The sequence below is a fragment of the Podospora pseudoanserina genome, chromosome 3 (assembly GCF_035222485.1).
Source record: "Podospora pseudoanserina strain CBS 124.78 chromosome 3, whole genome shotgun sequence".
Classification (NCBI taxonomy): Eukaryota; Fungi; Ascomycota; class Sordariomycetes; order Sordariales; family Podosporaceae; genus Podospora; species Podospora pseudoanserina.
The window spans coordinates 1240197-1266235 of record NC_085922.1 but is presented as its reverse complement, the minus strand read 5'-3'; the positions used below and the strand labels follow the sequence as shown (position 1 = coordinate 1266235).

The 26039-nt window shown below is 53.2% G+C and overlaps 9 protein-coding genes across 9 annotated transcripts; 5 read left to right on the top strand and 4 right to left on the bottom strand.

The window, feature by feature from the left end:
• Nucleotides 1-126: 126 nt before the first annotated feature.
• On the top strand, nt 127-1587 carry QC764_303580 (uncharacterized protein; the record flags this gene model as incomplete). Its single annotated transcript, XM_062945477.1, has 2 exons — nt 127-377; nt 450-1587. 2 exons carry the CDS (start codon nt 127-129, stop codon nt 1585-1587), a joined length of 1389 nt encoding a protein of 462 aa, XP_062801461.1.
• A 290-nt stretch (nt 1588-1877) lies between these two features.
• Nucleotides 1878-5975, bottom strand: EGT1 (Ergothioneine biosynthesis protein 1; the record flags this gene model as incomplete). The annotated part of the gene is given in 10 exon segments (XM_062945476.1): nt 1878-2537; nt 2592-3356; nt 3406-4099; nt 4501-4787; nt 4868-4909; nt 5045-5159; nt 5232-5470; nt 5536-5654; nt 5728-5737; nt 5752-5975. The coding sequence occupies 10 exon segments, from the start codon at nt 5973-5975 to the stop codon at nt 2471-2473; spliced, it is 2562 nt and encodes an 853-aa protein (XP_062801460.1). The 3' UTR covers nt 1878-2470.
• A 3048-nt stretch (nt 5976-9023) lies between these two features.
• On the top strand, nt 9024-10566 carry QC764_303550 (uncharacterized protein). Its single transcript, XM_062945475.1, has 5 exons — nt 9024-9300; nt 9353-9427; nt 9488-9534; nt 9589-9802; nt 9856-10566. Exons 1-5 carry the CDS (start codon nt 9073-9075, stop codon nt 10183-10185), a joined length of 894 nt encoding a protein of 297 aa, XP_062801459.1. The 5' UTR covers nt 9024-9072; the 3' UTR covers nt 10186-10566.
• Nucleotides 10567-10975: 409 nt separating this feature from the next.
• RBK1 (putative ribokinase) lies at nt 10976-11947 on the top strand (the record flags this gene model as incomplete). The annotated part of the gene is made up of 1 exon (XM_062945474.1): nt 10976-11947. One exon carries the CDS (start codon nt 10976-10978, stop codon nt 11945-11947), a length of 972 nt encoding a protein of 323 aa, XP_062801458.1.
• Nucleotides 11948-12585: 638 nt separating this feature from the next.
• QC764_303530 (uncharacterized protein) lies at nt 12586-15721 on the bottom strand (the record flags this gene model as incomplete). Its single annotated transcript, XM_062945473.1, has 3 exons — nt 12586-13493; nt 13545-15433; nt 15492-15721. The coding sequence occupies 3 exons, from the start codon at nt 15719-15721 to the stop codon at nt 12586-12588; spliced, it is 3027 nt and encodes a 1008-aa protein (XP_062801457.1).
• Nucleotides 15722-16550: 829 nt separating this feature from the next.
• QC764_303520 (uncharacterized protein) lies at nt 16551-20561 on the top strand (the record flags this gene model as incomplete). Its single annotated transcript, XM_062945472.1, has 3 exons — nt 16551-18670; nt 18729-19147; nt 19606-20561. Exons 2-3 carry the CDS (start codon nt 18838-18840, stop codon nt 20559-20561), a joined length of 1266 nt encoding a protein of 421 aa, XP_062801456.1. The 5' UTR covers nt 16551-18670; nt 18729-18837.
• An 869-nt stretch (nt 20562-21430) lies between these two features.
• HHF1_3 (Histone H4) lies at nt 21431-22339 on the bottom strand (the record flags this gene model as incomplete). The annotated part of the gene is made up of 5 exons (XM_062945471.1): nt 21431-21559; nt 21615-21677; nt 21744-21831; nt 22098-22113; nt 22183-22339. 5 exons carry the CDS (start codon nt 22337-22339, stop codon nt 21431-21433), a joined length of 453 nt encoding a protein of 150 aa, XP_062801455.1.
• A 692-nt stretch (nt 22340-23031) lies between these two features.
• SVF1 (putative cell survival pathways protein) lies at nt 23032-25482 on the bottom strand (the record flags this gene model as incomplete). The annotated part of the gene is made up of 5 exons (XM_062945470.1): nt 25356-25482; nt 24341-25304; nt 24056-24271; nt 23194-23995; nt 23032-23136 (listed from the first exon to the last, which is right to left on the bottom strand). Exons 2-5 carry the CDS (start codon nt 24361-24363, stop codon nt 23032-23034), a joined length of 1146 nt encoding a protein of 381 aa, XP_062801454.1. The 5' UTR covers nt 24364-25304; nt 25356-25482.
• MRPL19 (mitochondrial 54S ribosomal protein YmL19) lies at nt 24705-25700 on the top strand. Its single transcript, XM_062945469.1, has 2 exons — nt 24705-25042; nt 25115-25700. Exons 1-2 carry the CDS (start codon nt 24902-24904, stop codon nt 25448-25450), a joined length of 477 nt encoding a protein of 158 aa, XP_062801453.1. The 5' UTR covers nt 24705-24901; the 3' UTR covers nt 25451-25700.
• Nucleotides 25701-26039: the final 339 nt, after the last annotated feature.

Here is a 26039-nt window from a genome sequence, read left to right as displayed (position 1 = left end):
CTTGCTCCCTCACTTTTGATAGCATTTAGCAACTTGTACTCGCACAGTTTCAATTTAATCGTGCCGCGTTCCATTCTTTTACTCAGCTTTGACACAGCTTCAACTACACATCAGCACTTTGATAATATGGGCCCCACGGCGAGGTTGATACGGTTGTCGACGCCCTCCCGTATTGTCCCAGGACTTGTCAAAGGACGACACCTGGCGCGAAGGGCGTCATCGACATCACAGAACCCTAATAAGGAAGCCCCCGTTGCCCACCACCACCGACCTCCGAGTCACCACCACCATCACGTCACTTATTCCGAGACCGACGATGCTGTCCCGTGGCTAGCTAAACAGCCCCTACATCGATTGAGTCTGGCAGACTTGGTCAAGTTTGTCTTCCTACCCCTTCCAACACGATGGCTCCAATCACACCACAGAGTCTAACACCTTTTCTCCTAAAGACATGGCCGACCACCCCTCAGCGCCGAAGCCCTCCTCTCCTCGGCGCGCTTCACCCTCTCCCTCCTCCCTATTCGACTAGCTCATAGGATCCAGGCCCTCCGCAACCTCCCCTATATCGTGGTGTCCAACCCCAACATCCGCAAAATCTACAACAACTACCAACACTCACTCTCCACCCTCCTCCCCTGGCAAGGCCGCACAATCTCTAACCTCGAAGACGAAATCCGCTTCACTGAAGTCCTCGCCGAGCTAGTCCAAACCCACACCGACACCATTCCCATTCTCGCCCGGGGGTTCTTGGAGTGCAGGAAATACATCTCCCCCGGCGAGGTAACCCGCTTCCTCGACCAGCACCTCCGCGCCCGTATCGGGACCAGGTTGGTAGCCGAGCAGCACATCGCCTTGCATTATTCCTCCAGCCCGCACTTTGACCCAGCCTCTTCCCCTACACCATGCCCTGAAACCCCGGGGTACATCGGGGTCATTGACACGGCCCTCCGTCCGGCATCAACAGTTGACTCGTGCGGTAGTTTTGTCGCCGACATCTGCGAGCTCAATTATGGGGTGAGACCAGAATGGTTCATCAACGGCAGCCCCGAGACAACCTTTGCCTTTGTCCCCACGCACCTAGAGTACATCATCACCGAGCTCCTCAAGAACGCTTTCCGGGCCACAGTCGAAAACGGTCAGAGTAAATCCCCGGTGGAGATCACCATAGCTCCCGAGCCACCTTCGTCCGTCACAACACCCATCACGCTCTCCCCACCGTCTGTCTCTTTGGGGGCGTTCAACAAAGACCATATCCAGCCCCTTGACGACAATGCCCCCGGGGTGACGATCAGAATCCGGGATCGGGGAGGTGGTATCGGCCCAGAGGTGCTGCCGCACATTTGGTCTTACAGCTTCACCACCTTTTCGGAGAATGAGGACGATCCCCCTGGGGCATGGAGCGATGACGCGCTGAGCGTGATCTCGGCGGCGAGCAGCGGGGGGAGCTCAATTGCTGGGCTGGGGTATGGGCTGCCGTTGAGCAGGGCGTATGCCGAGTATTTTGGGGGCGGGATCAAGGTGCAGAGTTTGCATGGGTGGGGGACGGATGTGTATTTGAGGTTGAAGGGGGTGGGGAGGATTGAGTAAGTTTTCTGGTCCTGATGGTTGAGGGGGTGGTGGGGGCTAATGATGGGGAAACAAAAACAGGCAGAAGATGAGTGCGGGGAAGAAGGCGGAGGGTGAAGGTGGGAAGGCTTAGGGGGTTTGTGAGTGCGGTTCTGGGGGTGAGAGGGGAGAAGGGCTTGAGAAGGAAGAGAAGGGGAGAAGGGAGACATCAAGAAGGATGACGAATGGGTGGATGATATAAATAAATCTCAATGGAGAGATTTGAAAAACAGGCGTTTGGTTCATCTTTTTTGGCAGCGTTGGAGTTTATGTATCAAACAATTTTTTCTTCTTTTTTTTCTATTCGGTAGAAGCAAGGTTGATGGGTAAGGGTGGATGACATTTAAGGCAGAGCGTCAAATCCAAATATATGATGTTTAAATGATATTGTGAAGGAAGACGGCTCTTCTCTCGCACTTTGAGGGTCAGTCCCATCCCACTGCTTCTCCATTATTAGGAGATGCAGTTAGAACAGAGAGAGAACTCAATCATAATGTCCTACAGCAAGACAACTCGACTACCTTAGTACCTGAAACGATCTGATGATCCAAAACCCCATACCAGAAACCCAATACCATTCCTTAAAAGAGAGAGCTATAGTAATAAAATAAAAATACTATTAAACAGCCCCCGGAGGCGGCATCACAAAATGAAAAAAGTGCCTCGTGTTTTCTGGCTTTTGTATGTGGGTGAAAAACGACCGCGCTTTTCCAAATTCTCGTTTCTCTTTTGGGTTTTCCGACAACCGTAAGAAGAAAGAGTGACGTCGATAAATAGATGAGAAAAGAATCCCCCGACCATAGAATGCTGGAAAGGGTGAGACAGAAGAGATATCACAAGTCTGAAACTGAGAGAGCATCCAGACTTAGATATCCCTCACCAACCTCGCCCCTACCCAAGCATAAGGGTAGTTTCTCTGGTACCAATTGACACTGCTCCTCGTTAGCCCCTCGTTCAACATGGGAGAAAAAGAAAAAAAAACTCACAAACTCCTCCTCCCCGCAATCCTCGGGTGCGTTGCCCAGCTCCCCCCAAGAACAACATTATGCTTCCCGTCAAAAAAATCAGCCGTATACCCTGGATACAACCCCATCGCCTCAAACCCCTCCCACTCCTCCAGCACAGAACTAGTCCACTCCCACACACCGCCCATCTCCGCCTGCCCAGCCAGTTTATTCCCCTTCCCCGTCACGGGTACAGGATGCCAGTTGTGCAAGCCGACATTTGCGTCTGAAAGGTCAATAAACAAATCAACCTCCCCACCAGCATCAGAAGAAGCAGTCGTCGTAGTGGGGGTAGCAGGGGGAGAAATCTCCACCCCGTTGTTGCAGAGGTGACCATTCACGGCGGGGACTGTCTTTCCGAGTTGGTTTTCCACGTCCTTCTTCTTCTTGAGCTCTTCTGCGTATTGATAGATGCTGCGGGTTTCGAAAAAGGTGGGGATGCGTCCGCCCATGTAGGTGGCGCAGGAGGAGAGTTCGTCGTATGACGCAAAGACTGGCCAGTCGAGGGCGAGGGAGAGGGGGACGGGGCCGTAGACGGTGCGGACTGCTTTGTTGTGGAGGAAGGATTCTGGGAGGGGGGGGGTGGTTCCGTTGGTGTGGTTGGATGGGGGGATTTCCACCCATGAGGCGGGGAGTTTGTTGCTCGAGGTGTTGTAGAGGTATTGGGCGTATTCTTCGTTGGTGATGGGGCGGCCTTGGGCTTGGAAGGAGTGGACTTTTACCCGGCGGACAGGCTTTTCGTTGTCCCTGTTTTTGTTAGTGATGATCATGTTGATGAAGGAGGAAAAAAACCTACCAGCCATACACATTATCAATGTCCGTCCCGTCCTCTGGATCATCCAACCCGATGGTGATCTCCTGCTCCGGAATATCAAACCATTCATTCACCACCCCCTCCCCCCTCGCCCTGGCCGCCAGCTTCTCCCAGTCCGGCGCCGGCACGTGCGACGGCGGCAGCGTCCTGTCGCTCTGCAGCATCATGTACAGCAGCGTCTCCAGGTGCATGAGCTCATGCTCGAAGCCCACCCAAACCGCCCGACCCACATGCCGCGGGATGCTTTCGGCACCGCTTGCATACATGCTCTGTACGCGAGCTCGCACCCGGTTTTGATAGGCCAGGACGTCCTCCACCGAGGGCCATTCGTCAGGTATTTCCGAGTGGGCATGGCACAACTCGGGGTTGTCGACATCAGGGTCGATCCCTCTCTCAAAAATCAGCGAGTACGTTTCCGGTTCCGTCAGCGGCTCCTTGGTCGTCTTGCTCAACTGGATGTCGAGGAAGGTGGGGATGTGGCCGAGGTAGAAGATGCAGGCGTTGCGGAGCTTGATGGGCTTCTCGAGCAGCTCCTCGTGCGGCAGCATCTCACGTGTGACAACATCCCATGCCGCCCAAACCGCCTCCCAGTCCGATATGGTGGGAAGGGCGCTGCGGGCGTAGACGGAAGGAATCAGGCTGAATGACAACTTTGACTTGGTGAGTAGATGAAGGCCTGCATATTGCTGCTGTTAGTCATTCTTGCTCTCTCTGTCTCCGTCTCTCTCCAAGTGAAATAAGACTATGTTAACAGCCTGGGTCCTTGGCTGGCCGTTGACCCCGCAGCCCAACACACACCCATCGGTAGACCATGGTGGCCAGTGGGGACGACCTCTTCCCGCAGCAAAGGGCACACACAATCGAGATGTGTTTCACGGCGCAGAAGCAAATCGTACGACTGGTCCCACGTGTCAAAAGGTAAAAACGTGGGGTAAAGCTTGGGTAAAATCATCGTTGACCGGCCTGTCAAGAGAGAGAGAGAGAGAGAGAGAGAGAGAAAGAACCGCGCAGAGCCCAGTTGCCGCCGGAAAACAGGGATATAGGTAATGTATGTGAAAGGGAAGGCAGGTTGCTCACCATATTCTGTGCCGTGCATCCACTTCCCCATCTCGGTCATACCGGCCAGGTCCCACATCTTCCGTGTCTCCTCCGGAGACCACTTCAGGCTCTCCTCGACCTGGACTCGCTCGTGGGGCCGGATGACTTGGCCAAAAACGGTCGTGTCACGTACCGGTGAGTAGAAGGCTTGATGGCGCCCTCCCTCGGCGTCATGGACATATTCACCAATCACCCTCCAGTCCCTTTCGTGGAAGGCAGCCTGTCCAAGGACCCTGTTGGCATGGCGAAGACCATTCAGAATGAACCTAGGTCGCCCGTCAGTTGCTCAAGTTCCCTTCATATATGCAGCTTGTCAAAAAAGGGGCGGGTGGTGAGCATGACGTACTCATGGGTGATGCCCTCCTTGTCTGTGTGTGATCCCACAAAACTACAAGTCAGCGTAATAATCACAGTGCAGAGTGCGTGCGGTAGGACATACCATTGTAGGCGTGGCTGTTCAGGTATGCCGGTCAGCGAACCTTGAAATCGAATCTGCACGAAGGGGGAACTGGATGGAACCTACTAGACTTTGGCCGGGTCGTTGCAAGCATCCAGCCCAATCAGCATGGTGTCACCATGGCTGAGGACATCGGAGAACGACTTGAGAAACGAGGCGGCCGCACTTCGCTCGAAATTCCCTGGCGGAGTTGCGTTAGGTTCAGGTTCTTCCTGCTGCTCTCAAGTCGGGCACGAATGGGAGGGACACTCACCAATGCTTGACCCAAGACTCATTATGCACTTCCTTCTTGAAATATTGGATGGGTCCTTGAGCCACTCCCGCCCATCGTCGTACGTCCCAAACAGACCATGAGCTCGGACATGCTGATATGCGGGAAGCTGGGCAAGGGTACGCTCGAGCTCTTGCTTGGAGAGATCCAAAGCGTAGTAGTCAATGCTCTTGCCGGCGTCCTCGAAAGCTTGCAGAAGCAGATTCACTTTTCGAAGGTTTCTTTGAGACCAAAGGTCAGCATAACAACACCCCCCACAACAAAACCGCGCTGCCATTGGACTCACCCACTGCCGAGTTCGATAACCATAGACCCTGAAGGAATGCTGCCGGCAATCTCTTTGGCCGACGACTCGAGCACTTGAATCTCATCGTTGGTCAGGTAGTACTCCTCCAAATACGTAATCTGGAATTCTGTCAGCAACTTCGCTCGCCCTTCACTCCCGACGACTTAACGGAAAAGACATGCCTTCTCAAACAACTGCAACCCTCTCTCGTCGTACAAGAGCAGTGTGGGAAGCTTTCTGGGCCCTTCCTTTGGACAGAACTGGGAGACAATGTCGGCCTTGAGGTTTGTCTCGACCTCGACACGGCGGATATCAATGATGTCAACCTTGGGATGACTGAACAGCTTGGGTTTTGTCTTATCCTTGGCAGCAGCGGCGGCCTTGAGGCTAGCAAGTGCACCGTACGCCATGACGGTCAAATCTGGAGCACTACTAGGCATCGTGGAGAACTGAACTGTGTGATGGTGTGATGTTGCCAAACAATCGACGCCGGATTGGCGCCAGAGGGAACTGGAATAAAGGTACTTATATAAGAGAGGATGGTGTATTACGATCCAGATACCGGGTCGCCGAACAAAGAACGGGATCTAGCTTGGCGGCTCGCAAGGGGGGGGGGAGTGAGGAAGGTACGGGGAGGTAGGTAGGTAGGTAGGTAAGCTGTACGGGTTACCGCCGAACCTATCCAAGAAAACGCTACCTTATAGTCATCTTGGAAAGTGAGGTAGGTACCTGGGGAGTATAGAGGTTAAAAATATCAAGGGGCAGAACACCGCATGTAGCGTGACCAGGGCGGGACTCATGACCAAGATGACCCCAGAAGGGTGGACAGCAAGAAGCGTCCCTGGTGGATCGGCCCTTCCATTGCCAATCAGAGCGTCAAGTGGACACCATGAAAAAGGTTCTGTTCGAGTCTGTATGGATGGGAAAGAGGTGCCGGGACTGGCGGGTGCTAGCCGGCCGCTAGTTCGCTAGTTCGCCTGACTCTTGTTATGTCCCATGTATGTACCTGTTCCTATAGCTCGTACTTTGGATTCCAGAAGGAATGTTGCCTCTGTCGGGAGGGCTCAAGACGGAATCTTTTTGTCATGGAATGCAGGCCGGGCACCGCCTCATTCTGGGGAACGTGGGAGTTGGTGATGCAAGGGACAAATCACAAGACAGATGGTGTTGCGGGCCCCACGCCGGGCGACTGGAGCAGAGGTTAGCGTCTTCTTCTCGTGCATATGTCGTGTTCCTGACCGAATGCCGCCTTCTTGCCATGGGAGCGGGCAACGGGCGGGGGCGGGTGCGTGTATGTACAGCAGATGAAAATCCGGGGAACATGGCCATCGTCCAAGCAAGTGACAGGCGGGAGACGGGACGAGATGTCTCACTCTCAGGGCGGGCGGTCAACAAGACAAGGTACAAAGTTGAATTAGTGCTCTGGAAATTCCATGTTTTCTTCCATGCCAAGCTTGGTAGGAACGAACGATCAGCTTGACAGGCACAGCCAAGTGTGGATTGGAGAGCAGCGATGGACCCGCAGAGCACTCGTCATCTTGACTCTACCTTACAACTTCTCTTCTCTTTGCCTCTGTCTCGGGTACCTGTAGCGGAAAAGACACGGATATGTCCCAATGGAGGAACGGGTGATGAGGCCACATCCTCATTACATCTCATCTCATCTCATCTCAGATGTTGCGAGGGAAGGAATATGACGATGTAGACAGAGAGCCACACGCCACGATGAACCCCGTCGTTACCCCTCACCACCATCGGCAAACCCCGCCTTATACAACGCATCACAGCTCGCAGCTCGCAGCTTGCGTCCGGTAGCAGCTGGAGTTGAACGATCTCGAGGTCCTTCTGCTAAGTACTCGCATCTTTTTGCTGAGAAGGGTACAGCCAACATGGAGATGCATGGGCTCGTTGAAGCCCGATGGAGCAAAAGGGGTCACAACGCCGTCGATCACATCAGACATAACAAGGTCATAGAGTCCTTGCAGCAAGCATCTCGACGAGGTTCCCTTTCTCGACGCGAAAATTTCCGTGTTTTCTTTTCGTCCTTACGACGGGGCAAATTTGAAACAATCCAGCGAGAGAAAAGACAACAATGACCAATCGTCGACGTCATCCCCATCCCCCATCAGCAACAGTCCCATTCGCGAATCGACAATCGGGCCAAGCCGGACTAGGCTCTGATTTGTCGGCCTTCCACCCGACCCGCAATGGTCCGGAACGGTGACCAGCCTCCCTCTCCCCTGCCCCAGACTCCCGGGGCCACCCCACGCCCAGACAACGCCGGGCCCGCCGGACCACACACCAAAAAGGCACGCTGCATGCCGACCACAGCAGCAACATCCACCGGACGAACAGCTCGGGATTCGTTTGGTGCGGGGAACCTGGTCTATCAACATTCAACACCAGTCATCGGCAAGAGTTCGCTTGCCGACGGCTATCTACTGTAGCTGGTCTCGTCTCCAGAAACCAACATGTCGTCAAGTTTGTCGATCTGCCTGCCGGACAGCCATTCTGTACCTGGACGACACAAAGCCGATGTCGAGTGTCGATCCGTCTAGTAGTGCCTTGCAGCACCCTCGTCGCCCTGGCAAAAAGTTCCTTATTGTTGACATCCTCTCTCGGAAGAAAAGTAGTGCAACAAAGGTAACCCCAGCTGACGGGTTCGTAGAGTCTCATCTCTCTCGTAATCCGTACCACGATCAGCTGATGCTTAAGTTTTCGACTGCCGGTAGGACGGAAATCTAGCCCACTACATTGATATGATTTATCGATCTCAAGAGGATCTTCACATGGTCATGTGGCCACTGCTTGTTCTTCTTTTCGCGCCGGCATCTAGAAAATGCGGCATAGCCTTATCCGATGCTTGGGTGAAGCTTTCATTCCCGGTGCGAGGGGCCGAGCGCGATCCGGCATGGGGGCACACCGACTCGGGGGGGGGAGGACATATGTCATCTCTTGGGACCCGAGGATATGGGTTTTTTCCTCACCGCCTGTCGTGCTTTCTTTTTTTTTTTTTTATTTTTTTCTTTTTTTGAGGAAGTATTTTCTGGGGTAAAAGTGGTCAAGTGATCATTGCGATGCTGTCCCAACAAATCGTTGATGCTGGAGAAGAAAGGGCGGGGAGTGAGACAGACCGTTGGCGATGTCGTGGCTGTCGATTGTTCTCTTCCCTCTTCAACTCTCTACCCTACGATACCTAGGTCACCTGACACCGCGTACACTCTCGCGCCGCGGGGTACTCTCGACACGACAGAAGCGTGCCAAGCCCCTCCAATGAATCCCAGTGGGGAGGAAAGGATTCGAGTCCGAAGTCCGAAGTCAAGAATATTATGTACCTTACTGGTGTCTGATGGAACGCTGTAACAGATAATCGGGGTCAAAGTTGGCCCGGTGGTTACGTGTGCTCGTGTGGGATGGATGTTGGTTCACAAAGGGCAAGGCAGCCAAGTATTTGATGGCAGCTTCCGGTTTACCTACCTAGGTAGTCAAGAATCTCACAACTTCAATCCTGACTATCAACCTCCGAAACTGAACAAAATGGCGGACTCGGAACAGCAAATCAAGAAATACCGTGGCAACTGCCACTGCCGTGCCTTTGTCTTTGAGTTTGAAGCCCCCGAGATCAAGTCAGGTGTGATTTGCAACTGCAGTATTTGCTACAAGAAGGGGTATTTTGCTATTACTCCGGGGGTTGAGCTGAAGATTGTCAAGGATGGGGGGACTATCAAGCAGTATCAGTTTGGGGAGAAGAAGTGGAAGCATCAAGTGAGTCTCAATCATCATATACCACTGTCGCTCAACTAACAGACTTGTGTAGTTCTGCAGCAAATGCGGCACCGCAACCTACGGAACATCCGAGTTCTTCAACCCCCCGATGAACATGGGCATCAATGTACGTTCTACACCAACGTTCTCTTTACATCATTACCTCACTGACCACCATCCAACACAGGCCCGCTGCATCCAAAACCTCGACATCTGGGCCCTCCAAGAGCGACAGTATGCCCCCTTTCTCCCCCTTCTCTCCCGCAAACAACTAACACCCCCTTCCAGCGTTGACAGCACAGCCCACCCACCCCCGTACACACCCCCTACCCACCCCGGCCCTCTCCCCTCCCCTCAGTCAATCTCAGACAACCAAGGAACCCTCTACCACGGCTCCTGCCACTGCGGCGCCGTAACCGCCGCCCTCAAAGTCGACCACCCCTTCGAGAACCAATCCTACAAAGGCATGCTAGCAGAGTGCAACTGCAGCCATTGTATCCGTGTAGGTCCCCCCCGTTCCCCCCTTGCCAACCCATCTGACAGCCCTCCGAACAGGGCGGCTACGTCTGGGCCTACCCAACAAAAGACCAGCTTGTCATTTCCGGGAGGGAAAACCTCACCTGGTATGAATTCAACCAAAAGATTGTCCGCAAAGGATCGTGTAAACACTGCGGGGTGTTGGTTGTTGTCGAGCCGGTGCCTATCCAGGAAGGGGAGGAGGTTTCAGAGGAGATGAGAAAGTTTAGGGAGGGGTTCAAGGATATTCGACCGGTTAATTTGAGGGTGGTGAATCAGGATGAGTTGGATGTGGAGGGGTTGAGACGGGGGGGGAGGGTGAGGCAGGCTAAGAGGGCGGGGGAAGGGGGGGAATATGTGAATCCGTGAGCATCATAGAAGAGAGGGAAGGGGTGGGTGAGATGTCGTTATGATGATGGCCGGTTATGTTGTTTGCTTTTTGGGCTATGGGAAGGTGCGAATTTTGTGGGAGAGTACCTCATATGAGTATTGTGTGAATCTCAATCTTCAACAGATTTCGCCTTGAGATTTACGTTGGTGGTGAGAATCGCTTGGAAGGATATGCGTGTCACAACTGGTATCGAAGTGTGTATTCAAATATCAGAACGCTGTTATGGTCTCATGTCGACAAACATCAGCTTCGAAAACAAACACGAATGCGTCTAAAATTAAGTCCCTCTAATAGAATGGTTGGCATTATCTCATCCGATGGATTTGGTCACAAGATCATGAGAGCTGGAGTATTGAGGCAGTGTTCAGGTGACCGCGTGTTCTTGGGTATCAGACCACTTATTTTCAAGTATGTAAACAGCTGCCCCTCTTCCAACCTCCTGCTATCTGCTTTACACCTACAACTCGACAGAGCCCATCTCCAAGATCTCAAGTCCTATATTTGAGAGTCAACAAATCTTATTTTCCAAGGGAAGGAAAAAATCAAGGTTTTCGCCGCCCTCCGATAACAACCATCTTAACTGCACAAGGCAGGTGTAAAAGACCTTACCCCACCTTAAACCTCTCCACTTATTTTCATCATCCATTCCATCCATCATCATTCAACTCACTTGTAACTTTTACCCCCAACAACCACCAACATCACAAATCTCACCTTCAAACTTGATCAAACTCCCAGACCAAAAAAAAAAGCCCCCAAACCATCAAAATGTCCTCCCAAATCCCCCACATAACAATCCTCGGCTCCCTCAACACCGACCTAGTAGCCTACGTCCCGCACCACCCCCTCCCAGGCGAAACCCTAACCGCAACCTCCTTCCTCACCTCCCCAGGCGGCAAAGGTTCCAACCAAGCCGTCGCCTGCGCCAAGCTCTCACGCCCCCGCGACCTTTCCTCCCCCTCCGCCCACGTCTCCATGGTCGGCGCCGTAGGCTCCGACTCCAACGGCGACCTTTTGTTGTCTAACCTCGCCACCCACGGGGTCGACTCCTCCCTGGTAACCAAACTCCCCAACAAGAAAACTGGCGTCGCCATGATCGTCGTGGAGGCGGAAACAGGCCAAAACAGAATCATCATCTCCGGAGAGGCGAACCACCAAGTAGGGGAGGAGTACGTTACACAGGGGGGGTGGTTGGACAAGACCGATTTGTTGATCATGCAACTCGAAATTCCGATGGGAACTGTACTCAAAGCGGTGGAGGAGGCGAAGAGACGGGGGGTGGATGTTTTGCTCAATCCGGCGCCGGCGAAGATTCTACCGGATGGGGTTTATGACGGGCTGAGGCATTTGATTGTGAATGAGACGGAGGCTGCCATTCTTGGGGGGGTTGAGGAAAAGGAGCTGGATACGCTGGAGGGGTTGGAGAGGGTTGGGAAAGGGTTCGTGGGGAAGGGGGTGGAGAATTTTATTGCTACGCTTGGGGGGAGGGGGGTGTTTTATTTGACCAAGGGGGGAAGGAGTGGGTTGATCGAGGCTGAGAAGGGGGTCAAGGTTGTTGATACTACTGGGGCGGGGGATACGTTTGTGGGGAGGTATGCGCTTGAGGCTGCGAGGGCGAGGAAGGAGGGGGGGGAGTTTGATGTTGGGGGGGCGGTGGGGAGGGCGAATAAGGCGGCGGCGGTGACGGTTACGAGGGAGGGGGCGGCGAGGAGCATTCCTTGGAGAGATGAGGTTGAGTAGATGTGAGGACGTGGAAGTGTGGTCAAGATAATCGGGAGTGTTTTACCGAGGTTGGAAAATAGAGATGATTCTATGACAACTCAAGCACAGCGGCGTTTCATCAGCAAGTGATCCGGAACGTGGAGCGAAGAAGCAGGAAGCAAAACCTCTCTTGTAGAGGTGGCATGTATATTTTATATGTAGTCTGCCTTGTAATGCTCATCCCACAAATTAGCCAATCAACAGCCTAGCAAATGTCTGTAGCCAGTATAATATCTCCCCGTTGTGTGGTCCTGTAGCCCCCTAGGTATTCTCGCGACCCTTGTCCTCAATCCGAGATTCTACAAACCCGTAAAACCCCCATAATGTTACATAAGAAACCGACAAAGAAAACGAAAAGTAAACAGTTAAGGAAATATGTATACACAAAAGAAAACCCCCAAAAAAGAAACCCTCCCCAAAAAAAAAAAAAAAAAAAAAAAAAACCAAAAGAAAAACCAAAAAAAAACAACGCTCCTTAAAAATGCAAAATGGTATCTTTTTCCGCCGCGGCCAAGAGAACTCCTTCCCCTTCCCCTTCCCCCTCACTATCTCACTTCCTCTCCCGATCCAATTATTCCCTCCCCCATTCAACCCCTCCCCCCTCCACCCTCCTCCTCTTACTCCCCCCTCTTAACCACCACCTCCTCCCCCTCCAAAAAATGCCCCTTCTCAATCTGATGCTGCCTCAGGTTGTCCGGCCGATTCTTGTACTGGCTCGTGCAGCCGGGGTACTTGCAGCTGTAAATCTTGGGCGGCTCGCGGCTGTGCTTCAGCCTCTTGTGCTTGGCCATGCTGCCTTTGAACCACCTTGGGTGTCCCTTTGGCCGGTAGCCGCACTCGTCGCATTTGGAGTCGGCTTCGACGATTCGGTCGTCTGGTACCAGTTGCTGTTGGGGGGTTGGTTGTGGTTGTGGGGAGGAGGAGGTGGCAAGGTTGAGGTAATTATCCATGGATTGTTGCTGCTGCTCTGGAGAAGAAGAAGAAGAAGAAGAAGAAGAAGAAGAAGAAGAAGAAGAAGAAGAAGAAGAAGAAGAAGAAGAAGAAGAAGAAGAAGAAGAGGAAGAAGAAGAGGAAGAAGACAAGTTGTCGAGGTCGGGGAGGAGGTTCTCAATGTAAGTGATGCCCAGGCTGTGATAGTCGCTTCGCCGGCGGGTTCCCAGGGCGGGGTCGTGGACGAGGTAGACTTCGTCGATGAGCTGGCGGGTTTGGGGGACGAAGAAGTCATAGTACCGAGAGGAGGGGAGGGTGGTTTGGCCGGCGTGGAGGAGTTCGATTTCTAGTTTGCGGATGCTGGAAGTTTGCCCAGAGGTCAAGTTTCGGAATGTTTGTCTGAGCTTCTCTCGCAGGTCGGGGCTGTCATAGGTCCGGGTGAGTTTTTCTAGGATGGGTTTCACTGTTCGTAGGAGGGCCGGGTTCACCGCTCCGTTTTGGTGCGAGTCTTGGGTGTGTTTGACGAGGAGAGCCGCCGGGTCTTGTAGATCGTGGAGGTGGGAGTCGGATCCGAAGAGCATTTTCATTTCGAGTTCTAGCGACGTTAGCGGTTGGTTTTGTGACGAAAGACAGTTGGAAAGCTCACCATCAAGGAAATCCCAAGCAGCCGCACGAAACATATCTGGCGGTTGCGATCTCATCCCATGGTGGCCGACTGGCGATTTCCCCTTGGAATCTGGAAACATGCTGCCGACCGTATCCGGGCTTCTCTGGGCACCAGACGATGCTAGACCCTCGGGCTTCCAGATGAAGTCGGCCAGTTGCTGGTAGTCCGGACGGTCCTGCTCTGGAATCATGCCCATGAGCGGAAGAGACTGGAGATATAGCCCCCTCACACGTTTGTGCGTTCCCTCCTGATACGCAACTAAGGCAAACGCAAACACGAGATGCGCCAGGCACAGCGCGTCGTCCGCAGTCGATGGCTGAAATCCATCAAGGTACAAGCGCAAAGTCCGCAGTCCCCTCTCCGCTATCGTCTGAATCGACATGGACTTGAGCTGCCGCGCAAGTCGATTTCCCTGGATGTCCTGGATTTTGACCATCGATTGCACGACCTGCTCCTGTAGTACTTCCCAGGCTGAGTCGACCATCGACCTCGTTTCTGAGCAGCATGGATCGGGTTGCGAGACTTCCACCATCTCCCTGCTGTCGTTGTCGGGCAGCTCGGCGACATTGCTTGCCATCGAGGGCCCTGGGGCGTGATCGAGATCGAGATCGAGTGTCATTGGGAGTTCATTCATCGCCAGGATAGGGTCTGGAACAATACCATCCATCATCGAGGAAACCGGAAAGTCCGCTGGCAACTCGGAGTAAAAGTTGTGCAGGAAATCCGGGCATCCATCGTAGTCGTAACCGGCGTCGCCAAAGGGATTTCCGAGCATGGCACCGTCGATGGGGGACGTCATGTTTGTGTTCATGCCGTCCGGTGTCGACCAGGCCCCACCGCTATAGTTCGAGATGGGGGAGACCAATGAGTTGGCATTGCTGTAAACAGTATCGTAAGAGTTGGTGGTCCCATGACTGTCCGTGGTAAGGTTGCTGAAGGTGCTATCGTAGCTGACGTTACTATCGTTGCTAACGTTGCTGGTCGTCGTGTCGGTGCTTGCTGTCGACCTTACCGAGGAGCTGGGCGACAGACCTTTACTTCGTGGAGCAGTCGATGTTGGTCGGGATACCGGTCGAGGAGGCGCCTGGTGACGGGCGTATGGATTATTTGTCGCTAGCTGGAGTGGCGGCCTGACGTAACTAAACTGCTGCATGCTGTCGTCCTGTAATGTTATCGGCATTTGTAATGGTATCTGGGGCATCGCCATGTCAAGCGTGTGGTCCCACTCCATGGTGCTGGCATCGAGCTCTGGGAGGCTTGGCGGTATGATAGGTTGGGGGACTAGCAGGTCTTGTGGATCAATCGTCGGATACTGCTGCTGCTGCTGCTGCGGCGGCGGCGGCGGCGGCGGTTGCTGTTGTGGCGCCATGGGGACTTCGATCTCGTTGGAGTCGGCTTCTAGAATCTCGGTAAGGGGCAGTTCGGCGGCATTTCCAGGCAGTGGTGGACCTGGCGCCGGTCGAGAAATGGATTCGTAACTCGGTGGTGGTTGGTGTGTCCGCTCCTCGTCGATGGTAGAGCCCTGTTGGCCCTTTTTTGATTTGTGGCCCAGGCCGTGGAAAAGCTTCTTGGCTATGGTGAGGACCTTCTTCGCCCGGGATGGATGGCCGAGACACTTCTTGCATCTGATATCGTCAAAGTGCTCCACCCTCATGTGGTTATAGCACCAGTATTCCCCCGAGGCAAGATATCTGCACCCTGCCAGATGCTTGAGCATTGATTCGTGATCGGTGAGCTTGTGGTTGCATTTGAGAAGGGGGCATTCCGTCTTCTTTTCCGGATGCTTCCTGAGAGACTCGTTGCGTTTCACGGCAGCCCAGACGATGAATCTGTGTCGGGCACAATCTTCTTGGGACGTCTCTTGGGATCTGGATGGGATTAGCACAACCGACTCTCGCTGATGGGTTTCCTTTAGGTAATACATACACGCAGGACAACATCGGTTGCTCATTCAAGTCCAAGTCGAGGTCTTGGTCAAAGTCAGTGAGCTTCTGGGAGAGGGGCGAGGTTGAAGTGAAGCTCGCCCCATCCCCACCGTCTGTCAACAGACGGCCATGGCGGAATAGGGGTGGTGAAGACCGGAATGTTGGGTGATTTGAGTTTGAGGACTGGAGAGAGTGGTCCTCCAGGAGGGAATAGGGTTTCTTGAAGTCCATTTCTGGTGGACCGTGATGCTGTAATGGCAACAACAAAAAGGTCGGGGTACTTTCAGAGAGAGCTTTCTCAAAGAGGGGCGAATTTCTCTTCTGACCAACCGAACGGGACGACAGACGACAGGGCGAGTGAGAGCTAACGGCAAGCAACGAACAAGAGCATTCCGCCACCCATTTTAGTTTTATTTGGGATCTCGCCGTGCGCGCTGAACAACGCCAGTGGATGAAAGGCAGACTGGGCAGGGGCAGGTCGCGGAATTGCTCCTCTCAAGGTCCTAGCTGTCTGGCAGAGGCAGCGAAGCAGAAGCAGAAGCAGAAGCAGCGGATTAGGACTCGTAGGACTTGACCCTTGCTATGCAGTCAAGAGGCGGCAGAGCGTGGTACCAAGGCCTGGTCGATGAGGATTGGCTGCCTCTTGGCCAACGCTGTTCAGTGTCTGTCCAGCGCGCGGTGCTGTGATTGGACGTCAAGCTGACCCGATCGATGATTCCCGCTTCGAGTCCGTTCCTGAGTCCGGCAGATGGCATCAATGAATGATGTGGCCTGTTCTCTACGAAGTAGGTTCAGAGTGTGGAAAACTCATCACCGCTCTCTCCTGAACTACCTAAATATTCTGTGGCCGCTTGGCTTGGCACTATGGCATTCTATTGCCGTTTTCCGGTCACAACGGATCTGCCTCGTGTGTGTTGGGGCTTGCACGGCGGGCCAATCGTAAGCCCCCGTGGCTTGAACCCCGCGAGGCAGATTCTCCCAGATGCTGGCTCTTGGCGCTCCGTTAACACTGGCTAACGAGACCCGGTGAGATCTTTGTGTTCTTGAGATGTCGTCTGACGTTCGAACCTGACCGAGAGAAGATGGTGAGCTAAAGACATGATGGTTGGAAGACTTGGGACAGGGAACAGGAGTCAGAGGCAAGGCTGCGTGAGCCACACGAAAAGAAAAGAACTCGTGGTCCCGAGGCACCAACAGACGGTCCTGGAAGTCCTTCCTCGGAATCCAGGTTCTCCGTTATCTTCATCCTCGTAGCCTCTTCTCAGCTGAGGTCTTCACCGAACGAGACGAGGTTCCGGCGACACGATCGAGTTGGTTGTCGACCAGACCGGTCGCTACCACCCCGGTGCGCATCCGTTCCGCTCTCTACAGCAGCCCGTCCCCGTTCTCATCCCCCGGAGCGGCCGCCTCTACTCGAGGCCAAGGCTGGCACCCGTCTAACCAAAGCTTGGTACGCGGGGTGTTGGCAACGGGTTGCTGTATTGGTATTCTTGGGTCTCGAGCGATAAGAGTCTTTCTTTTTCACCCGTCCCCGCCGATGTCCAATTGTTTCATGCAAAGCAAACCTGGGGAACCTTGCTGGATTCTCTCGGTGCAACTCTCATTCTGAAGCAACTGGGAGCTCCCTGCTCACTGACGAACGGCGATTTTCTGTCTACATTGTTAGCGCCAACCACCCCGCGTTGTATATCAATATCACCTTCAACCTTGAACATGTGAAGAAAGATGCTGTTATCTTGTTGATCTCAACAGAGTTTCTTTCACGGCGGCTCCCGTCTTGATCATGAGAAGATGGCCCAAATATCAGACAATCTCGAGGCATCAGGGTCCATTCTCGTCTGAATGAAGACTGGTCCAGCAAAACGTAAGACACTGCCGAAAATGGATGCGAGCAATGCAGGAGCTGCAGCCTAGGTGTTTGAGATTCAAGCTTTTTGCTGGTCGAGGCGGCGATGGCGGGGCACGTTCCATTCACTTTCCTGTGACAGCAACTCTCAAACATGGCCAGCAGCGTTTGGGTTATCCCTTCTTGCCTATACCGTCCATGTGTTTCTCTCATCGCCTCGCCAGAAATGGCAGCGAGCAGCTTCCTGTTCCTATTTTCTGGGAATAATCCCACGAATACAACCTGATGATATGGCCATCACGGCACTGTCCTGTTTCAAGTTGATGGTGGGTGTTGGATGTTGGGAGAAGCCCCCGCTTTCACAGCGTCGAGACCCGCTGTTTCCGAGCGGCATCCCCACCGCAAGGGTCCTGGCGCCGGCCGGTCTCAAACAGCGGCCGGCTTCTTTTTGGCACTCGGGAGGAATCATGGATCCATGGATCCTATCATGGTCTGTTCTCTTTCTCTGGATCGCCAGGTGAGCAGGAAGGATGATGAATCTATGGTTCTGTGCCGCTCATGATCTGCGTATTCTTTTGATCCTTTTGGACAGCTCAAACAGAGACAACATGCAAGTCAGCAAGTCTTGGATAAATCAACGTCCACTCGGCTATCTGCGATGGGCCATCTCGAAACAAGTTGAACAGCGCCAGAGGGGGTCCACTCGCACCGTCACAAGCACGAACTTGCATCATCGCATGTGCTCCCAGGAGAGCCAACCACGCCCGCGAGATGCTCTGAAGGAAGAGGGTGTGTGGTACCGCACAGCAAAGCCGCTCTGGTTGGCACACGCCGCGCGAGAAGGCCGCGGTCGAAGCCCCTAATCATGACGCCTCATTGGTCTGTATTTCATTCTTATCGACCTTATCGACTAACATCAGTCTGGACCCTTTTTGCACTCCCCCAATCCCAAACTCCCACCCCAGCCGTGGTTTTTTTTTCCTCGCTTCGCCCACAGACTCTCCCCTTGGTTGGGACTCGGTCGTCCGTCGTCTGAGCACGGGGGGTCCTTCCCGGTCATGCTCATTGGTGCCGGGCCACAACTGTTAAAAAGAGGGAAAGGCCCTGTAGTTGCCGTGATCTCGACTGTCTCGGAAAGCTGGAGCTTCTTACCCCTATCTCCTCTTTCCTGTCGTGAAAGCAAAGCCACCCCGTTGGAGGCGCTGGACGACTCCTCGAGTTTGGTACCGCTGATTCATGCCCGTCGATGCTTGCATCTATACCGTATTCTCTGTCGTCATTTTCATCTTCTCCCGTTGAAGGCGGTTGGCCCTTATCTTGCTTTTAATATCCAAGTCTGCCCCCCCCCCCGCCCTCTCCCGTCCTGTACGTCGTCTAATATCGATACCCAAGCTGCTGGTCTCGGGCAACCCCCAAAATGTGAGTCCCGGCCTTATTACACCTAATCCCATGCCACCCTCCTATCTACTATTTGCCTCTGCTTCAGCCCAGGCCATAGTGGATGTTTGATATAGTCCCAAGTCTCGGGAGGGGTGAAATCCACAGGGCCGGGCCCTGTATTAGCAAAACGCGGCTAACAATTTTTCTTTGTTTTATTTTCCCCCATTTCAGGCGCACTACTCCTCTTCATCACTGCCGTCCGCGGCCTTGTTTCTCAGACTCGATGAAATCCAGCACGTACGGATACGCATACTCGGTCTATGACATGGACGGATCACCCCAGGCCGTCACCGAGCTCGACCTGAGCGCCTGCCACCCCAACTCCATTGTCGACAGGATTAATGCCATGCCCGCGTTGAAGACGAGTACTGGTGAGTCCATTTCTTTCTTATCTTTCTGTTGTCATTAGAGTCTACCTACCCCTCTATTGGGACCCCTCGGCCCAAGAAAAATTTCCCAATGTCAACATGCCCCGCTATTCAGGAGAGAGTTATGTCACCACTCTTCAAGAGACATATTTCATGTTGTCTTCTCTCGGGAAATAAATTGGGGTTCAGTTACATTCAATATCGCCCCTCGTTTATCCTGTCTCTGGAGATTTGTCCCCTTTCCCACCTTGACTTCTCACGCGACACATTACTGCCGTGGGAGAGAAAAATCTCCAAAGGGTGCGGGGCATCATTCAATCCCACCCACCAAGCCCCAACTGCCATATCCACCAGAAACATCACCGTTACATTTCCGATCCAGCCAAGATTTTTCACGTCGCTTAAACTCTTAACAAAACACCTTGATCAAAAACACCAAACTTACATTTTCATGTCAATAGCATTCTTCACCTTCCTCCGCGCCAACCTAGTCCTCCCCCACAGCGCCATGTCCTCCAACCCATCAACCCCCAACCTAGCACCCTCTTCTCTCCGAAGGTCACCACCAACCCCCCAATCCCATTCCCGCCCAGCAACGCCCATCCCCACCACCACCCTCGACGAAGAAGATGAGATCCCCCCCTTGACCCTCGAAGTCCTGACCTCCAAGCCCGACAAAACCGCGGCGTTGAAGCTCATCGCCGATAGCATCGCCCAACAAAGACAAACCGCCTCGAGCCATATAATCACCCACCCCCTCCCCCTCTCCTCCCTCATCGCCGCCTTGGCCATAACCTACCACTTCTTCCTCTCCTCATCCGACCTCGGAACAAAACTGATGATTCTTTCGTCATTGGTAACGACATACCTCCTTACCGTACGGTACCTCACCTCCCCATTCATCCGCCTCGCCGAAAGCATCACCCCTTCCTTTCTCGGGTCAGACTCTCCCGAAGACCAGGACACCGTTATTGCCTGCCGGTACGGGGGGGAGATTATTGGGGTCACGGTGTTGCAAATTTCCCGTCCGGCGGGGCAGTCAGATCCCAATTTCAAGAGGCATAAACAGAGGGGCAGTTTGAGTTCGTTCAAGGGGGGGAAGGGGGTGATCAGGGCTTGGACGGTCAAGTCGAGGTATAGAGGGAAGGGGGTGGGGGGGGATATGTTGAGGGAGGCGGTTAGGTTGACGAAAGAAAGATGTGGGAGGGATGGGGAGGTGGGTTTTGCGAGGGGGCATGCTAATGCGGGGTTGATTCCTGTGGGGGGAAGGGGGGAGGACAATAGACAGGGAGAAAGGGAGGAGGAGATGGTGTTGCCGGAGTGGTTGAACCGGGGGTGGTTGAGGAGGTCGGAAAGAAAGGCGGCGCAGGCGCTGGAGAGGGTGGTGAGTGAGTTTGGGAATGGGAAGAGGAGATGAATCTGACGAGCTTGGGAAGAGAGGGAGGGGACAGAGACGGTGGGAAAGGGTTTTCATTTTTATTTGTTGGGTTTGATACCATGGGCTGGGCGGGAACTACACAATCGCTTTTTACACACGGCAAATTGCTTCTTTTTGGATACTGGGTTTGGGGCAACGGCGTTCTGTTTCTGGCCATCTACTTTTTTTTTTTTTTTTTTTTGGGGGGTTGGGAGGAATCTGCGATACCACAACAACAACAACAACAACAACAACAACAACAACAACAACAACAACAACAACAACAACAACAACAACAACAACCAATCGTTATTCATTCAAGAGATACCACATAGACTTTCGCTAAAGAGCCCTATATTAATTATCTATACCTGATTAATCACATTTGCTTTTCATGGTTGTGTGTGTGTGTATAGAGTGGAATGTTTGGCTTTTGGTGATAAGTCTGAAAAGGGGGCTGACATCAATCCGGTTGGGTTGCGAAGTCAACGAATCCTCCCGAGACACCCGCTCACATCACAAACCCAGCAGTGAGGTTCAATAAGGTACCAACTTTGAATTCCCCTTAAACAATTTCAACCCTTGCAAACTCGGTGTACACACACCTGCCGACCCATCCCATCCCAAATAGTATGCGCCCCGTGACCAACATGTTTATCCCCAATGACAAGAACCAATGGTTTGCCAATTGCCTCCAGAATCCGTTGTAGTTTGAAATGCCCGCGGCAAAAGAAATAAACCGAGTAAAAAATCCCCGCAACAGCCTATCCTCCCAAAACGCCAACCTTGTGTTCCGTCCATATCCCACACCCCCAAAACGCCGTTGACAGAATAACTAGGAAAGATTTCCGACAGACGAATTTATGACCTTAGTCTTCATCCATATCCTGCGACGCGCCCGCAATCGCCTTTCTCTTCATTCCCGTCGTAGGGGCAGTATAAGTCTCGGGATCAAAACCATAAATCGGACGACCGATACGGCGGAGGGCAAAGATGACCTATCTCTCTGTCAGTTGGATCAATGGAGGTTGGGGCGGGGTGGGGGGGACTAACATCCTCGACCGTTACGGTCTTCGCACCGCGATACTCGGTATAAGTAGTGATATCCTTCAGGATCTATCAACATATTAGTCCTGTCAAAGAAGAGAGGAGAGTGGGTGGTGGTGGTGGGCAAAAACATACCACTGAAAGCCTATCCTTGAGAACCTTACGGACCTCCTCGTAGATCATCCCCGAGATACGCTTAACACCACCGCGGCGGGCGAGACGACTGGATGATGTATATATTAGCAGGTAAATTCTTCGGTCTGATGTTTTGAAGGTGGTGGTGGTGGTAGTCGGTCGGGTAGGGGGGAAGCAAGCCGCTCGGAACGAAAAGTCGCAAAGCAACATATCCGCCATCCCAGCTTGTGATCCCATGGTTCGTGTGTTCTTGAAAAGTCGCATCCCCAACTCTCACAAACCAACTGGACTCGCGACTCACCACCTCCCCACCCCCCCCCCGGCCAAAAAAAAACAACAACAACAAAAACATACCGAATCGCAGGTTTAGCTATCCCCCCAAAATAATTAGCATTTCATTCATCCCCAACCCCCCATCATCATCAATGATAAAACTCACTAATCCCCTGAATCGTGTCCTTCAAAATCCTCCTATGCCTCTTGGCCCCCACCTTCCCCTTCCCAACCCCGAGCGGCGCCTTCCCCCCAACACTCCTCATCACCGCCTTGGCCCTCGACGAGGAGGGACCACCTCTGGCCGGCAAAGTAGGCGGCATTGTCTTCGCGACTTCTTGTAGAAATTGAAATTGAAATCGTAAACAAACAACACTCAGTAGATATCGACAAAACAGGTCATGGCGCGCAACAATTGAACTGGAACGGTAGGTGATGGTGGTGAGTTAAACAACAAGGAAAGGTAGGTAAGTCGGGGAATGAAGTGAGTGAGTGGCGAACAACACTTGAAATCAAGCATAACTCGTCCCTACTGGCCCGTGCGCCTCACTAACAGGAGACCCGGGTGAAGTCGCTAGGCAGCTGTTAAGGCTGCTGCCTAAGAATAAAGCTGAGAATATTAGTATTTTAATATATTTATCAACAATGCAAACGGATGGTAATAAATATATATGAAAATGCAAACGGAACAATTGGTCTTAAGAGCACAATGAACTGTAGAAAACCTAAACAACAAGAATCAATTATATTAAACCGAGCCCCATATCATCACCACCAACCCTCCATCTACGGCTCTATGTGTTCGTGAGAGATCTCCCCCTTTCCTGCTCCAACATCATTATTCGACCCCCCATCACTATTTCCTTCAGGGGGATGTAATTGTTTATATACTTTCGTGGCTTTGTCTTGAGAACCCTCTCTCTGCTCATCAGACACACCTCGAAACGCCAACTCCAGATGTGTATAACTCAACTTCCCGTCGTAATTCCAAACAAAGTTGACTTGTAAAAAAAAATCACTCGGAAATAAAGGTAGACTCGGCAAAGACGGTGCCCTGCTCGCTGACTTCTTGGCCGTCGACCTTGATCTTGAGAGTGAGTTTTTGTTGTTGGGGGTAGTACTACGTTTCATGTTAGCACTTGACCTGTAAAACGACCACTGCGACAAACAGACGTACCTGGTAGATATAAGGCTTTGTTCCGGCAGCGCTCGAAACAATCTGCTTGACAAATCCAGGCACCTCGGCCATGACGTCTATCCTGTCGAGCCTCTTCTCCAAAGCACCCTCCAACGAAGCCTCGACCGGCTTGCCATCCTTGGTCGTTCCCGTCCAAGTGTACTTGATGGTCTCGGGCTCGGGCCACCCGTTCTCCCCGTCGCTCTTCGACTTGGTGTGAGTAACTGTGCTCTTGCAGTTGGCCATGACGATCTCCCCATCCTTGACAATACCACCAATCGTCACCTCGGTCGAGCCGTAGGAAGGAGGTGTGGTAAAATTCATCACCACAGCCGTGTAAGTGGGACCCTGGAAGTCGACAAAGTTCCACTTGGCCGCCGCGTGGTGAGGCTTCATGCCCTGGAGAGCCATGATGTACGTGGCCTTGCCCTTGAAATCGACCGGCCCCTCCTTGGTGCTGATGGTGCCCTCGGCTGTGCAGCGTGGCCAGAAAGCATGGCGCATGGTGCCCCATGGGTTCTTGAGATCGGTGCCAAACAGCGTCTTGCCCGTCTTGCCGACCTGGAAGCCGGGACCGGCCCGCTTGATGGTCAAGTTGACGATGGCCCGGTCGTCGTTCATCGACTTGATTGTGTAGGTGGTTCCGTCCTCGGAGAGCTCGACGGCGCAGTCGTCGGCGAAGAAGCTACTCTTGTCCTCGCTGAAGTCGGGGTTGGTGAGCTGGGTCGAGCACCAGAGGTGGGGCTTCGAGGAATCGAGGCTAAAGAGCTTGCAGTTGAACTGGCAGGTCGTGTGGATGCCCCTGCATGATGCAGCGTGTCAGCGTGTGCGCAGAGGGGTCGCTCTCACATATGAAGCTTACGCCACGTTACTATAGATGACTTGGGCAAACCCGAGCTGACCGTTGTCAGCCATGAGGTAGAAGCTCTGGGTCTCGACGCTGGTCGAGGTCATGGCCTGCCATTTCAGGTCATCGCGGGTGAGCTCGGTATAGGGGGTGGTCTCGGCCTCGACGGCAACGGACTGGATTGCCTCAGGGCCATAGATGGGCTCCTTGGTGCCGGCGACGTTGGCGAGCCTAAGGGAGAAAAAAAAGGGGTGTCAGTCGACCAATACAACAACAGTCCGTCCATGGAGAGGTTCTTACTGCTGCTGCGCCCACTTGAACATGTTTGCGGTTTGTTTGCGAAGGAAGGGGTGAAAAGATGCCGTTGCGATAATAATCGTCAGAACCGTGCTTTGGGTCGAAATGGAGAGAAAGCGAAAAGAGCAAGGTCTGAAGCCGTTCACCGCCGTCAAAAGAGATCCTCGAATAAAAGATGGAAAGAGGAGGGGCTAATCTCCTATCCGCTGTATTCGGTGGCACGCTATCATCCACTGGACGTCACTGCTCCTCCGCCCCAACGCACGGGTCCCTTTAAAACAGGGGTTCTCTCTGAAAAAGCCCCACTACGCCGCGCATCCAGAAGTCTGACTTGTGGCTGAAACCGCTCCTGGAAGTTCCAAGAACGGGCACATCGGCTGTGGCTGAAGCGGTGCAACCGCCCACCCGAAATTTTTGGTCTGGAGCAGCTCGGCGCCGCTCGTGAGAACCTCACCACCCCAGCTCCGGAGCTGTCAACCCACACCTTTTCGCGACGCCATTGCACCCTCGGACCGAGTCACCGATTATTTCCCTCCCGAACAACCGTCAATACCGAGCCTCACAATGTCCAAGGCAGCGGCAGGTGGTGCCAAGGGCCTCGAGCAGGTCGTCAAGATCATTGTCGGCGCCGGCCAAGCCAGTCCTAGTCCTCCCGTCGGTCCTGCCCTTGGTTCCAAGGGTATCAAGTCGATGGATTTCTGCAAGGTCGGTCAAAATCAAGAGGGAGGAGGAAGGGGAAGCTCGGCATCGAAATGTTGACATAAGGGGGATATGTAGGAGTTTAATGCGAGGACGACACACATCAACGTTGGAACGCCATTGCCCGTCCGAGTCACCGTCCGGCCCGACAGAACCTTCCACTTTGAGATCAGGACGCCTCAAACATCATGGCTGTTGCTCAATGCGGCCGACGTCCCGATTGGAAAGAAGGGCAAGAGGAAAGGTGCCCAGAAGCCAGGCCACGAGACTGTTGGGTCGGTTAGTCTCAAGCATGTCTATGAGATTGCAAAGATAAAGCAGTCAGAGCCCCGGTTGTCCGGTCTGTCATTAGAAGGCATTTGCAGATCGATTGTCTGGCAAGCCAGGGGGATGGGCATCTCTGTGGTTGCTTAGAGGGGTCAGAGGACAGGCTGGGTTTGGGGGCGTTACGGTTGTTTGCAAAACATCTTGATATCCGACAAGAGACGGGAATAGCCATAGCATTGTAGCTGTGGTTTTGTATATATATCACCATGTACCACCAGTTGTATGATTTCAAGAGGTACCATGTGCTGATAGTGGGAGCACGGGTGGGTGTGCAGCTTCCCCACTTACAGCTTTGCCTCGTAGGTACCTTGATAGATTCGCCCGAGCTTTTGATCACAAACCTGAGACAAAACCCAGATCTCGTGGAACTTGGCCGTTAGAGACAAGACGGGATGAGCGCTGCGAGACGTGTTTCCGGTGGTTCTTGGTGTCGCGCGCCGGTCTCCGGGTTCTGTGGACAGCGGACAGCGGAGACAAGGCTGGGACGGAGGCCGGGGTGTCGTTGTTGTCCGTGAACATGTCACTGAAGGACAAGAGTCGCGTGCCGAGCCCCGACTGAACCGACTCTCGGAATCATGCATCTCAACCACCATGCGACTCACACGTGTTCGAGCTCGTTGGCTGCTTGTTGTTGGTAGTTTCCAGCTTCTGATTGGAAAGAGAAGAAACATTGGGT